Below are 12,036 nucleotides of genomic sequence, written 5' to 3'. Positions count from 1 at the left end.
GGGGGGGGGCATACGTCCTGGCTGAAGGCGCCGCTGTTCGAGAGGACGTTGGAGGCCGATGAGGAGATGACTAGGGGGCTTGGGCGGTTGCTTGGATCAGAGAGGTAACAGGGAGAGGAAAGTGAGGTGAGTGTCCTCGGAGCCGGCCGGGAGGTAAGTGAGTGAGCTAGCTGCGTTAACGGATGTGAGTGGCAGAAAGAAGCTTCGTGAAGTATTGTAACGGTTGTCAGAAATCATAGTGGGAGATAGAGGATGCGATTGATCCGTAGTTCCTTGGCGCATTCCTGCTATCTACAATGCTAGAGTACATAAACAAATGGAAGCGTTGACTGAGGGGTCGCCATTTATAGTACGGAGAGATCGCCGAAACGCTCCTGTTGTCGTAGTCAGTATGTGCATCATCCACCACCAAAGTCCCAGTTCTGGAACATGAACATACCTTGTAGCCAGGAACGGACCAGCGGCCCTTGGAGACAAGCTTGGAGGTCTTCTCGTCGATGGAAGGCTCGGCAGCGGCAACCTCGTCCTGTTCGCAAACTCGATGATCAGCATCATGGCCCAGTCCCAGCACTCCATGCGCCCTTGTCCTCGTCCGTCGTCTAGACGTCCAGAACATACCACAGTAAGCTCGTCGAAGGGACGGGCAGTCTCGATGTTCTTGAGAGTCTTCTCGAGATCCTTGAGCTCAAGGTCGACCTTGGTCTTGGTGGCCTCGGCGTTCTTGATGGCCTCAACCTCGAAGGCCTCGATGGCCTTGAGCTGGCGGTTCACGTCATAGGTGGCGGGCTTGAAAGAGGTGAAGCGCTTCTCGATCTCGTTGACGATGGCTTGGTTCTTGAGGGTGCTGCGGTAGGCGGCGAAGTCGACAGTGGTGGGGAGCTCCGAGAGCTGCTGGAGCTTGCGGCGGGCGTCGTCGTTGCGCTTCTTGAAAGCCTGGAGGCTGGCCGCGGTCTGACCACGAAGGCCGAGGGAGGTGGTGATCTTGGCCCAGTCGACCTTGAGAGCTGCGTTCCGCTGTTTTTCGACGACAGGCAAAATTAGCTCAGCTTCTTTGCGGCATCATGATGACCCAAGGCGACGGGGCTTCGACGGCGCAATTGACGGCCACGAAATTGAGCCACCCGTGGATGGCAAACGGTCGCACGGCCAGAGTCTCCCCACTAACGGATTGCACTTACTGCGGCCATTTTTGCGGTGGTTCTGAGGTGGTCAGGGAGTGGAGGTCAATCGCTGCCAGTATCGTTGCTTGCACTCGGCAAAGAGTTGAAGCAGGCCTATGCGGGCGATCGCGAAGCCGTCACGTGACTCTACCCCAGTGGGATGATCGGGTCGCGACTCACGGCGAAGATGTTCTTTACAACTTTTGCGCCAAGGCAGCAAATTGAGCATTTGTCAAGTGAATGAAAGCTATAACAGTTCGTCTGGTGGCCCAGTTGAATTTCTCGCTGAATAAACGGCACTAACGCTCTGGAGTTGACGTTTCTGTGCGTATTCAGTGTGTTCATACTCACGGAAGGTACCGGAATGCCCAAGCTCGTCCCAGACAAAATAGTTTTGACCTTTGATATTATACCTTGGGTAAACTCTTACTACGCATCCAAGCGTCTTTATTACACCTCGGGTCTTGAGTTCTAGGCAATTCTTGGATAGACATATTCAAATGGGACTCTACTTCGAATTGTTGCAATCTCTATCACTGTCTTGCAACGGACTCTTTTTTTTTTTTTTTTTTTTTTTATCTTAGCGAACGGTAGCGAACTGGTTTACCTAACCTGTTGGTTGGTCTCATCTATTTTGTCTCGGACGAACCAAGTCAACGCACACCACGTTGCAAACTCTTTACAATAAAATCCGTCAAGTCTCACCAGGGGGACGTCAAATCTGCACATACGAAGATGAAGCTCTTTCAATTTCCCGTGGAGCTTACACTACGACCTAATGGACCGTCACACCTTTTACATCCACCGTTGTCAAAGGGGTAGAGACAGAAGGTGGTCTAACGATAAGAATACATGTCGAACTCAACAATTCGCTAAGCCGTCAAGGATGAGAAGCCTGGCAGTCAATGGCAAAAAGACAGAATGGAAGCCGTATGGTGGCGGGATTGGTGGGCCAAGAGGTATATTTTAACGTCAATCAACGGCTCCTAACGGCAACTCAGATGCTCAACGCCATGATGGAGTTGACGATATCGTTGTCGTTCTCTTTGAGAGCCTTGATGGCCTTCTTGCGGGAGACGTTGGCCTGGGTCATGACAAGCTCGATGTCCTTGTCCTCAATACCCTCGGCGTCGACCTCCTCACCCTCGTCCTCCTCTTCCTCCTCCTTGGCCTTGCCAGCCTCCTCGTGCTCGTGGGTGTGGCCGGCGTGGTCGTGCTCAGCGGACTGGCTGGCGAGCTGCTGGGCAGCGGCGGCCTGGGCGGAGGCGTTGAGGTCCTCAATCTTAGCCTCACCGAAGACGCTGTCCTAGAGTTAGTATCTGAACGGCGAGGTAAACGGAGAAGCTCCGCGACGAAGCGAACGGGCAAGCTTACATGTAGGTGTTGCTGTTGGGAGACTTGTAAACCTCGGGGTTGTTAATGACGAAGAGAATCTGGTCGTCTCTGTTAGCTATGGTAGTTCCCCACCAAAAAGGGAGCTCCAAGCTTCCGCCTTGAAACACAAAGCTGTCCAATCGCGGGGCTGTCCACGACGGCAGGAGTGCTGGGCCAGCAGTCGCTCTTCCCATGTTCCCAACTCACGTTCTTGGGGCGGCGGAGGGTGACGCGGGTGATGCCGGGCACGCGCTGGAGGTGCAGCTTCTCAATGGCCTTGCGAGCCTTCTTCTCGTTGCGGGAGTGGATTACGGCCTGGGAGCCAGCGGGAAGGCTGGAGTCGCCAGCCTCGATATCGGACTCGTCATCGCTGGAATTGTCGAGATCCTCGACCTGGGTCTTCTTAACCTCCTCCTCGGGGAGCTCCTCAACTCTGGGATCGGCCATTTTGATAGCTAGTTGCAGATTGACTGGTCAGCTCTCTAGCCCCGCACACAATCGCACACACACACCACCGCTCAAATGCGTCCTGTTTTGCACTCATTCTGAGCTGCAAAAATGGCAATATCGTGCCTGGGCGACGGCCCCAAGCAAAGGACGGGTACCACGAGTGTGCATCTCCTCGTCGCACTCACATTGTTGAGAAAATACCGCTAAGGTTTGATATGCGGGGTTGTGAAGGGGTCGCAAGGCGTGGTGGGAGAGAAAAAGTTCGGGATCCAAAATTCACCAAAAGTGCGTGCACGCCCCCGGCCCCGGTGTGTGATCGCTCAACCGGGCACAGCAGCCACTGCCCAGCTTGCCCAGGAACCTCCTTTGTCCGATACCCCTCGGTAACCCTAATCATCATGCTAGTGCAATTTCGACCCGACCAAACTGTGGAGCCCCATATGCGTATATGGAGGGTCTTGATGAACACGGTCCACATTTACCCTCAACGACAATGTAGTCCACGTAGAGGTTCTGGTTGGTTGGTGATTGCGGATGGAACTGACTTTTGCTTAAGCATTGATTTGTTTTCCAAGGTTGCGCTTCGTATGCTAAACAATGGCCGATGTTGGAGGTTCCTGCTCTGGATCTACCGAGCGTAACTTGCCCTCTCGATTTGTCTTGGCAGGGGCCATCACCAGTGAGGTCATCTTCAAGATTTACTCATAGCGTAGTGTGTTGTGTAAGTCCGGACTGCTCACGATGCCAAACAATCTTCACCAGTTTCACTGAAGTTCCTAAATGGTAAAAAGTTCATGAAGTAATTCGAAATGTCTGTTGTTAACAATGGCATGCCATGATTACCCTTTAGCAAACGTGACATGGGATGGAGTGCTACTATGATGTCAAGTCCCATATCTTTATGTGAATGTCAGAACGTCAACATACAGCTTCACGTGCGGATAGCGTGCCACAACCCACAGCCAGCCGAACAGGAACCAACCGTGACCAAGAAGTTGTTGTATCCCTTGTCTGTCCATTCCATCCACCTCTGCTGCCACGAGTCGCCCGTCCCAACCGCGCCAGACGCGTAGTCAAACCATACCATCACTTCACACCAGATCCGAAGTCACCGGAGCGCAATGGTCACAATCTGGTCTTCCCTGTCTGGAGCTCGGATATGTTCATCACAGCTTGCTTTGATTGATTCCAGCTCCTCAGATAAACCCAAGAAATGGTGGTTTTTAGGGGTATAGACCTTGGTGTCATTTTTGGCTTAATTCGCATTTTCCCTATGACGCCGCGAGCCACCCTGATGATGTGACAAAAGAGGTCTTCCGAATGCGACGCAGAGAGGTATCCCAGCAACCCTGATGCTGATGTTGTTCATGCAGACCGTTTCGAAAAACCCTCCACCCAAGAACCATGCCGACCAAACGCTCCCAAATCTAATCATCCCAAATCAATTAAGCAGAGGCCTTGATCTTGGCGAGAGCCTTGCGCTCCTCGAAGCGGCGCTGCTTCTTGAGGCGCATAACCTTGAAGCGGTCGAAGTCGGTGAGGGCCTTGCGGCGCTCCTGCTGGAGCTGCTTCTTGGCCCAGTTGCTCTCCTTCCACTTGGCATCGATGCCAGCGGCCTCCCAGGCCTTCTTGACGGCACCAGTGCGGGCACCACGGGGAAGCTTCTCGATGACGAGGGGGGTGAGAAGGGTCTTGGCGAGGGAAACGACGCCGCGGGGGGCAGCGAGCTTGGGGTCGGACGAGGGGCCATCGACAAGGACCTGTGTATCGCGAAAAATGATCGTTTAGTTTCCTGTCCTCGCGTCTTGAATTCAAATCGGTGGTTTCCATGCTCGGTTCAAACATACGCGCTTGTGGTCGACGATCTCGACGATGGTCGCGAGGCTGCCGCCCTCGAGCTTGAGGACACGGCCAACCTCAACGAGGCGCCAGGCGCTGGAACCGATCTGGATATCCGCCATTTTTCTTGTCGGTCTGAGTTGGATTTGCTGGGTCAGCGACAAGTCGGGAATCAGGGGAAAAGTGCGGATTGTCGCAAATTTCAGGAGAGAAGCCAAAAACGCCGTGTGATAAGCTAGAGGCTTGGGGGGGTCGATATGCGTACCTTTGATGCTGGTTACGAGGCCGTCAAAGAGTCCAAGTCATCCACCTTGCATCGATATCCAGACCAATTTTTGTGTGCGCTCCAGTAATTGGCAGGGCTAGGCGAAAAGTTACGGACACAAATTATTCCGCCTCCGTGGCTTGGCTCGCAAGGTTCCTGACGCAAGGGTGTCTGCCACAACAAGCGCGGGGTTATCCCGGTACAGGCTCCATTGTAAGTGGGTCTTATCGATAACCACCAGCAATTGCAGTGGAACATGTCATGGCCTTTGATCATTCACCTCACCTCTCGTCACCAACATCGTTAAATCGAAGGTCTCGACATAACCTTGCTGTTCAACAAGCAAAGCAAACGAAGTGCGCTACGACACCACTCACTGGCAACATTCCTCATCAGACCCGCCTACTTACACAAGCCCTGACGATTACCAGTTACCTGCTCTTCTTGATCCCTCTTGCCCAGATTCACTTCTTGACATAGTAATTGGGTTAGTATGGAGCGTTTATCGACATGGTCCCGTCGTGGTAAGGCCTTATGATGCGGGAACGCGAAGTCGGCATCGAAAATGATGGATTACCGGGTGAAGATTAGAATCTCTCTTTCTTTTCCCTTTTTCCGTCGTTGCAAGCTGGTTACCTCGCAACTCTTACGACTGCACACCACGTTTCCGCATATGTTTCGGGCCTTTTTGATGAAGCAGCTGTTCAGTTCGTCCCTTGCCGGGCCAGGCTGATCCACAAGAACCTCATCCTTCATGCTCAATCTTGTTCAACGTTCCAAGCTGTCAGTCCACCTTTACGGCCTTCACTTTGATCTTCCAGGACCCAAAGGTGCATGGAAGCTGGGGGATGGGATGCCTTCTTCGGGAGGTGCTTAAAAAAGCAGGTGAAGTCGAACATCATCGCATGACAGATCCGCGTATGATGACCGAAGGTCGGATTGTGGCTGGTTAGGTTGGCAATTAAGCTTTTTGATGGATCCACTGCACTAACAAGCATAATGGTCCGTTTTCGCGGCCGGGAATTCCTCGAAATCATGTGCAACATTTATCAAAAGTCATGGTAGCATCATAGCCATCGTATTCTCATATGAGTTTCCCCGTTACCCAATTTGATCTTAGGTTTTTGATGACTCACGCCGGGACGCCCGCTAAGACGTTGCCCAGAACGAAGAGAGAGAGAGGTGCAGTGATTGGTGAAGCAGCTTGCACACAAGCCTGTTCTGCGACTCTGACAGCCCTTGAAAACACAACGTGGAAAATGTACGAGACGTTTGTTTCGAGCAGCTGTCGGGCCGAACAACCGACGTGGGGAACGTACGAAATGGGTGTTTCAAACAACTGTCGGGCTGAGCAGCCTTGCTTCTATATACCTTGAATCTCCGGACCTCAGACTACATCTTTCCGTCCTTCAGCTGTGGTTGCTGTCCTCATTCGAGTCTCTTCCCCCAACAATTAATTTGATCTCAACTCGCATTGACGCTCTTCCTCTGCCACTGACAACCAACCGTCATTTGCAAATTGCTGCACAGCCAGCGCAGTCATCATGGCACAACCGCTAGCCATTACGGCAGCCGATACCGAGTTTTGCGAGGCCACACCGGAACAGCGAGAGCTAGCATGGAAGCTCAACGGCGCTGCTTGGGCGCGACCCATGTCCATTGAAACCTACGTTGCGCAGGAATTTCACCTTTCGGAACAGGAGCTTACCAAGGACGGGCGTTGCAAGTACTGGGTACTGCACCTGACGGGATATCCTCGGCAGGTCATCGCGAGTTGCGAAACTACCAGAAAGAAGGTCTTGATTTCAGAAAACGGCGTTTCGCGAGAGGGCTACGGCTACGGTATTGCCAGTGTGTACACCAACCCAGACTACCGCCGCCAGGGCATGGCCGCAACCTTGCTCCGCCGTGTGCAGGAAGCAATGGATCGGGACAGCGATCTTAGCGTCTTGTACAGCGACATTGGCCGGCAGTACTATTCGAACCTGGGCTGGCATGTTGTCCCCAGAAATGAGCTCACTCTCACCTACATTCCGCCCGCCTCGACTAGTGACAACGAGACACCTACCCTCCAACACAGCCAACCCGGCAGTATACGGTACCTGCGTCTCGAGGACCTGCGCACTCTTTGTGAGGTGGACGAGCTTCATCTCAGCGCTCGCTTCGATCGAATCCCAGCCGACGGGGCAAGGCATGTCGCATTCTTGCCCAGCTTTGCTCAGATATCGTGGCAGGTCGCGCGGGCCGAGTTCGTCGCAGGAAAGCTGTTAGACGGAAAGGCCCCAGAGAATGTGGGGGCCATTACTAGTAACGGGCGAGCTTGGATCTACTGGAGTCACGACTGGAAGCGGAAGAAGCTCAAGATTCTGAAGGTCGTCACTGTGCTAGAGTCAACACAGCAACAGCGCATTTATGACATCAGGGTCCTTGTGGAAGCCGCACTGGTTGAGGCAACCACGTGGGGTCTGGGGACCGTGTTGCTGTGGAACCCGGATGAGGAGACAGCGATGGGCTGCAAGGCCGTGGGTGATGTGCATCCCCATGATATTGATGTCGTGATCGACGAGAATGTCGATCACAGTATCTCGTCTTTACGATGGGCTGGCGGCAAGCACAAGAATACGGTGTGGGAAGACAACTATTACTATTGCTGGTGCTGAAGTCGGCTGGCTTGCTTCGCCTCGGAGTTCCTCCTCCGTTCTTTTTTCCGCTTTGATCGGGCAGCTATGAGTTAGACATGAAGGACCTTGGATAGTACGGTTCCGGCATAACTTAGATGGTCAGGCCAAGTTAGAGGTTTAGACCAGCCGGTCCAATAGAGAATATACGTGGTGAAACTGGTAGCAGACATGAGTCCTCTGAGGTGAGCTGAGCTATGAAGCTTGGTTCAAGTGTGTCGCAGCCTACACCGAAATGAGGCTTCGGCCACGTAATTACTTGTTCTCGTTGACGTGACTGAAAGTCGAGAGAGCCTCAAGAGCGCGAATTGGTTTGGTTTTTCCTGAACTGAGAGGCGAAATGAGATGGATGTTGAGACTTGAGACTTTGATCTGGACTTTTGGACAGTTCCGTGTGGCCGTTGAGGTACCCTCGTGGTACCCGTTGCGCGCTGTGGGACTGAGTTACATGGGGCCTGGGCTGATGGAGGGGAGCGGCAAGGTTCCGAGCGGTCAAAACGGGACCAGGGCATGACATTCCTTTAGCGTGGGTTCATCCGAGAACCTTCAGGGGCATTTCCTCGACTGACGCCGGGCTTTTGCTGACAAGGGTCCAGTTCCATAGGTCCCTTTTGGAACGGAAAACCCCCCTCTGCCCCCAACCTAGGTACTGCATCTCTCCAACGAGGAAAAAAAAAACCACGAGCATGTTAGCACAACTTCGATGTATCATGTCATCCGCAGTCTAACAGCCAACTACTTTAGACAATGCTACCCCAATTCCATCTCTGATCAGAGATTTAATCCCGAAACCTCTCCTTGAACGCGAACCCGCGTCGAGATGCGAACATGTCCCTTCGATCGCTGAACACGACAACAGCCCCTGCGGCTAGCCGAGACCGCTCGCAATCGCTGCTCTCCCCCTCCGATTACGATGCCGATGCGATTTCAATTCGGAGCGAACAGGACACCGACAGCGAAGATGACGAACGCCAGCTCCGTGCGCGTAACAGCCGCGAGCTTCTTGCCCATGACCGCCTCGTCTTGATGGAGGAGGAAGAGCTGGAACAGATGGTGACCGAGACCCGGCGGAAGCAAGAGCTGGAACGCACAGTCTCTAACCTGCCAATCCCCAATCCTTTACGAATGCTTGCGCGCCGCATGAGCGATGTTTCGCCGTCACGATCTAGAAGTTCCTCTAGCGCACCGGGAGCGTCAACGGACGATCTGGTGGCCGACAAGCGGAATAAGCGGCGAGCAAGGAGACAGGCCAAGAGAGACAGACTGCTGGCTGAGGCACAGCACGGGGAGGACGGCGAATTGATGTACGAGATGGAGGAAGGGGCCATGAAAGACGGAAGTTCTACGGGCGACAGCAGCGACCGCGAAGACAGCGACGATGTCGACCGAAGAGGCCTGCTGCATTTCGCGGATGCCAAGGCTAGACGCAAGCGAGACTGGTGCCGATGGATACTCATATACAGCTTGATCATCGTCGCCTTCGCCATCCTGTTTTTGACGGCGTGGAAGTTGTCACTAACACAGCGGGGGAATGCCACTTCGAGGCGACCGCTAGTGAGCAATGGCACTGCCATGTTTGCACCTACTACCATCATCTTCAGTCTGGATGGCTTCAGGGCCGATTTTCTCAATCGAGGACTAACACCAAGACTCAGTTCGTTCATCAAGGAGGGCGTGTCGCCATTGTACATGCTGCCATCTTTCCCTAGCGTCACATTTCCTAACCACTATACGCTTGCAACAGGCCTGTATCCCGAAGCTCATGGTGTTGTTGGTAACACCTTTTGGGATCCCACGCTCCGAGAGGAGTTCTACTACACTGACCCAGCGCGGAGTTTGGATCCAAAGTGGTGGCGCGGAGAGCCCTTCTGGGTTTCGGCTCAGAAACAGGGACTCAAAACGGCCATCCACATGTGGCCAGGGAGCGAGGCCCACGTTTTGGACATTGAACCTACCTATATGGATAGGTATAACGGAAAAGAGAAGCTCGGAAACAAAGTTGATCGAATTCTAGGCTTTTTGGACATGCCAGATGATCAACGGCCACAAGTTATCGCGGCATATGTACCAAATGTTGACTCTGACGGTCACAAATATGGCCCGAACAGTACTGAGATCCGATCTACTATCGAAAAGGTCGACATGATGATGGACAAGGTCTTTAAGGGACTGGAGGAGCGGCATTTGACCGACATTGTCAATGTTATTGTGGTCTCGGACCACGGCATGGCGACCACTGATATATCCCGACTTGTACAACTTGAGGACTTGGTCGACCTCAGTAAGATCGAGCACACAGACGGCTGGCCGCTGGTGGGACTGAGACCCAAGAACCCCGATGAGCTTGAGGACATTTACCGCGACCTGATTGAGAAAACGAAAACGAACCCGAACCTCGAGGTCTATCTGCGCGATGTCAACATGCCGGAGAGATATCATTTCTCGAAGAATGAACGGATTGCTCCTCTTTGGATCGTACCTAAAGCAGGCTGGGCTTTGGTCAATATGAAAGAGATGAACCTGAAGGAGGCGCAGGCGCAAGGAGCCGTGTACCACCCTCGCGGTCTTCACGGTTATGATCATGAGCATCCCTTGATGAGGGCAGTATTCATTGCCCGCGGTCCGGCTTTCCCTCATGAGGCGAACAGCCGGCTTGAAGTTTTCCGTAAGTGCATTTTTTTCTGGTTTATTGCGGAATATCACTGTGTAACCAAGCTCACTGACGGTGCTCTAGAAAACATTGAAGTTTATAACATTCTCTGCGACTCTGTCGGCATCTCCCCGGCGCCTAATAACGGGACAATTCGTCTTCCGTTGAAGCCGGTAGGGCTCCATAATGACGAACCGGGAGCCGGGATCGAGAGCCCGGCAGACCCCGTGACATCTTACACACTAACCTCATCCGCTGCCCTTCTTGCCACCTCATCTATCACCACTCCTACCACGGTGTCTACCACTGATCCGGCACAGTCGGTTCCTGCTTCCCCTGCTACCTCGGCCATTACATCGGCCAAGACCTCCTCAACCACATCCAGCCCAAATACCCTTAGCACCAACCAGCCCAACCCGCACCCTACCGACCAACCGCCCGAAGGTGACAATGGGACAGACGGTGGCAAACCGTCTGATGACAATTCCGATTCGAAGACACCAAATTTCTGGGACTGGTTCAGCGGGGAAGTGAGTAAGTGGTGGGAGAAGGTATCGAATTCGGGCAAGGATGACAAGTCGGACGGCAACAGCTCATCAGCGACCTGATTCGGTTGATTGTATTCTCTTGAGAGTTTTTGCGGCATGCATTTACGGCGTTGTTGGGAACACGCGAGATGCTCAAATACCACGCGTCTCTGTTTATGATTCATGGGTTTTCAAACTTCTTCCTCCTCCCTCCCATGGTCGGTTTCTTTTGGCTTCGCGACCTGTCATAATGAACTTTAAGAGTGGATTTTTACTTTACTGCCCTTCAGGCAGCACATACTAATCTAATTTCTGGACGGAGTTTTCGAGTGGCGTATGATATATTGTCACATTCTCCCCAGTTCAAGCATTGGATTGTACGACATGACAGCAAAGCCTTTCTGGGCCAGCGCATCTCTATTATGGAATTTGGCGTGGAAAGCGACCGGCGACAGATCTAAGAATTAAAATCATGAACGTGTCAAACACATATCTGGCAGATGTGATCAAGCCTTCTAGATATAGTACTTGTGGATGTGCCCTCATTATCCAGGCCGATAGCGAGCCGATACCGATAACCAAGGTCCATGTCTGCACTTGCATTACCAAACAACCACTCAGGCTTTCTGCACCGAACTGCGCAGAGAGTCTGTTTTGCTCCCGAGTTCCTTCCATATACTATCATGATCTTTGCGGATGTCCAAGGTTTGATGCAAGGTCACGTAATTTGAGAGCTTGTGAGATGAGGTACCTAGGTAAGGTATCCATGCGTGCAGGAAAGCGCTCGCTGACAATGTTTACCTTGGCCCACAAACAGCAGTAACTTGTGAATCCATTGTTTCCTCATTCTGTACCTGGACACAGGAGGGAAGCAGACGCTCCGAGACCTGACGAGCATGTTTGATAATAAATACAGCGAGCTGGAGCTGACTGGAGCAAAGAGTCCGATGAAGCTAGGAACTGTGGGTGCTGCCTCTGGAACAGTGTGGGGAAAGCTGAAGGGATGCATTGTGGAGGCATAAACAGCGTTTTGAAATCGGATGAACAGGGAAACACCAAAACGCGTTGATCGATTTCACTACGTAAAAGTGGC

General features: G+C 52.7%; 4 protein-coding genes across 4 annotated transcripts; 2 read left to right on the top strand and 2 right to left on the bottom strand.

Annotated features, from left to right (window-relative positions):
- Positions 1 to 61: 61 nt before the first annotated feature.
- On the bottom strand, positions 62 to 3,228 carry NEUTE1DRAFT_126880 (uncharacterized protein; the record flags this gene model as incomplete). The annotated part of the gene is made up of 7 exons (XM_009858899.1): positions 62 to 374; positions 440 to 526; positions 619 to 1,014; positions 2,188 to 2,461; positions 2,535 to 2,593; positions 2,742 to 2,989; positions 3,170 to 3,228. 6 exons carry the CDS (start codon positions 2,979 to 2,981, stop codon positions 345 to 347), a joined length of 1,086 nt encoding a protein of 361 aa, XP_009857201.1.
- Positions 3,229 to 3,766: 538 nt separating this feature from the next.
- Positions 3,767 to 5,058, bottom strand: NEUTE1DRAFT_119247 (uncharacterized protein; the record flags this gene model as incomplete). Its single annotated transcript, XM_009858898.1, has 2 exons — positions 3,767 to 4,744; positions 4,832 to 5,058. The coding sequence occupies 2 exons, from the start codon at positions 4,943 to 4,945 to the stop codon at positions 4,430 to 4,432; spliced, it is 429 nt and encodes a 142-aa protein (XP_009857200.1).
- A 1,449-nt stretch (positions 5,059 to 6,507) lies between these two features.
- NEUTE1DRAFT_119246 (uncharacterized protein) lies at positions 6,508 to 7,933 on the top strand (the record flags this gene model as incomplete). Its single annotated transcript, XM_009858897.1, has 1 exon — positions 6,508 to 7,933. The coding sequence occupies one exon, from the start codon at positions 6,633 to 6,635 to the stop codon at positions 7,746 to 7,748; it is 1,116 nt and encodes a 371-aa protein (XP_009857199.1).
- A 661-nt stretch (positions 7,934 to 8,594) lies between these two features.
- On the top strand, positions 8,595 to 11,141 carry NEUTE1DRAFT_126877 (uncharacterized protein; the record flags this gene model as incomplete). The annotated part of the gene is made up of 2 exons (XM_009858896.1): positions 8,595 to 10,431; positions 10,501 to 11,141. The coding sequence occupies 2 exons, from the start codon at positions 8,595 to 8,597 to the stop codon at positions 11,022 to 11,024; spliced, it is 2,361 nt and encodes a 786-aa protein (XP_009857198.1).
- Between the last annotated feature and the right edge of the window lie 895 nt (positions 11,142 to 12,036).

This window comes from Neurospora tetrasperma (assembly GCF_000213175.1).
Source record: "Neurospora tetrasperma FGSC 2508 unplaced genomic scaffold NEUTE1scaffold_81, whole genome shotgun sequence".
Taxonomy (NCBI): domain Eukaryota; kingdom Fungi; phylum Ascomycota; class Sordariomycetes; order Sordariales; family Sordariaceae; genus Neurospora; species Neurospora tetrasperma.
Note: the sequence above shows the minus strand (reverse complement) of the source record. Positions and strands in the feature narration are given on the sequence as shown.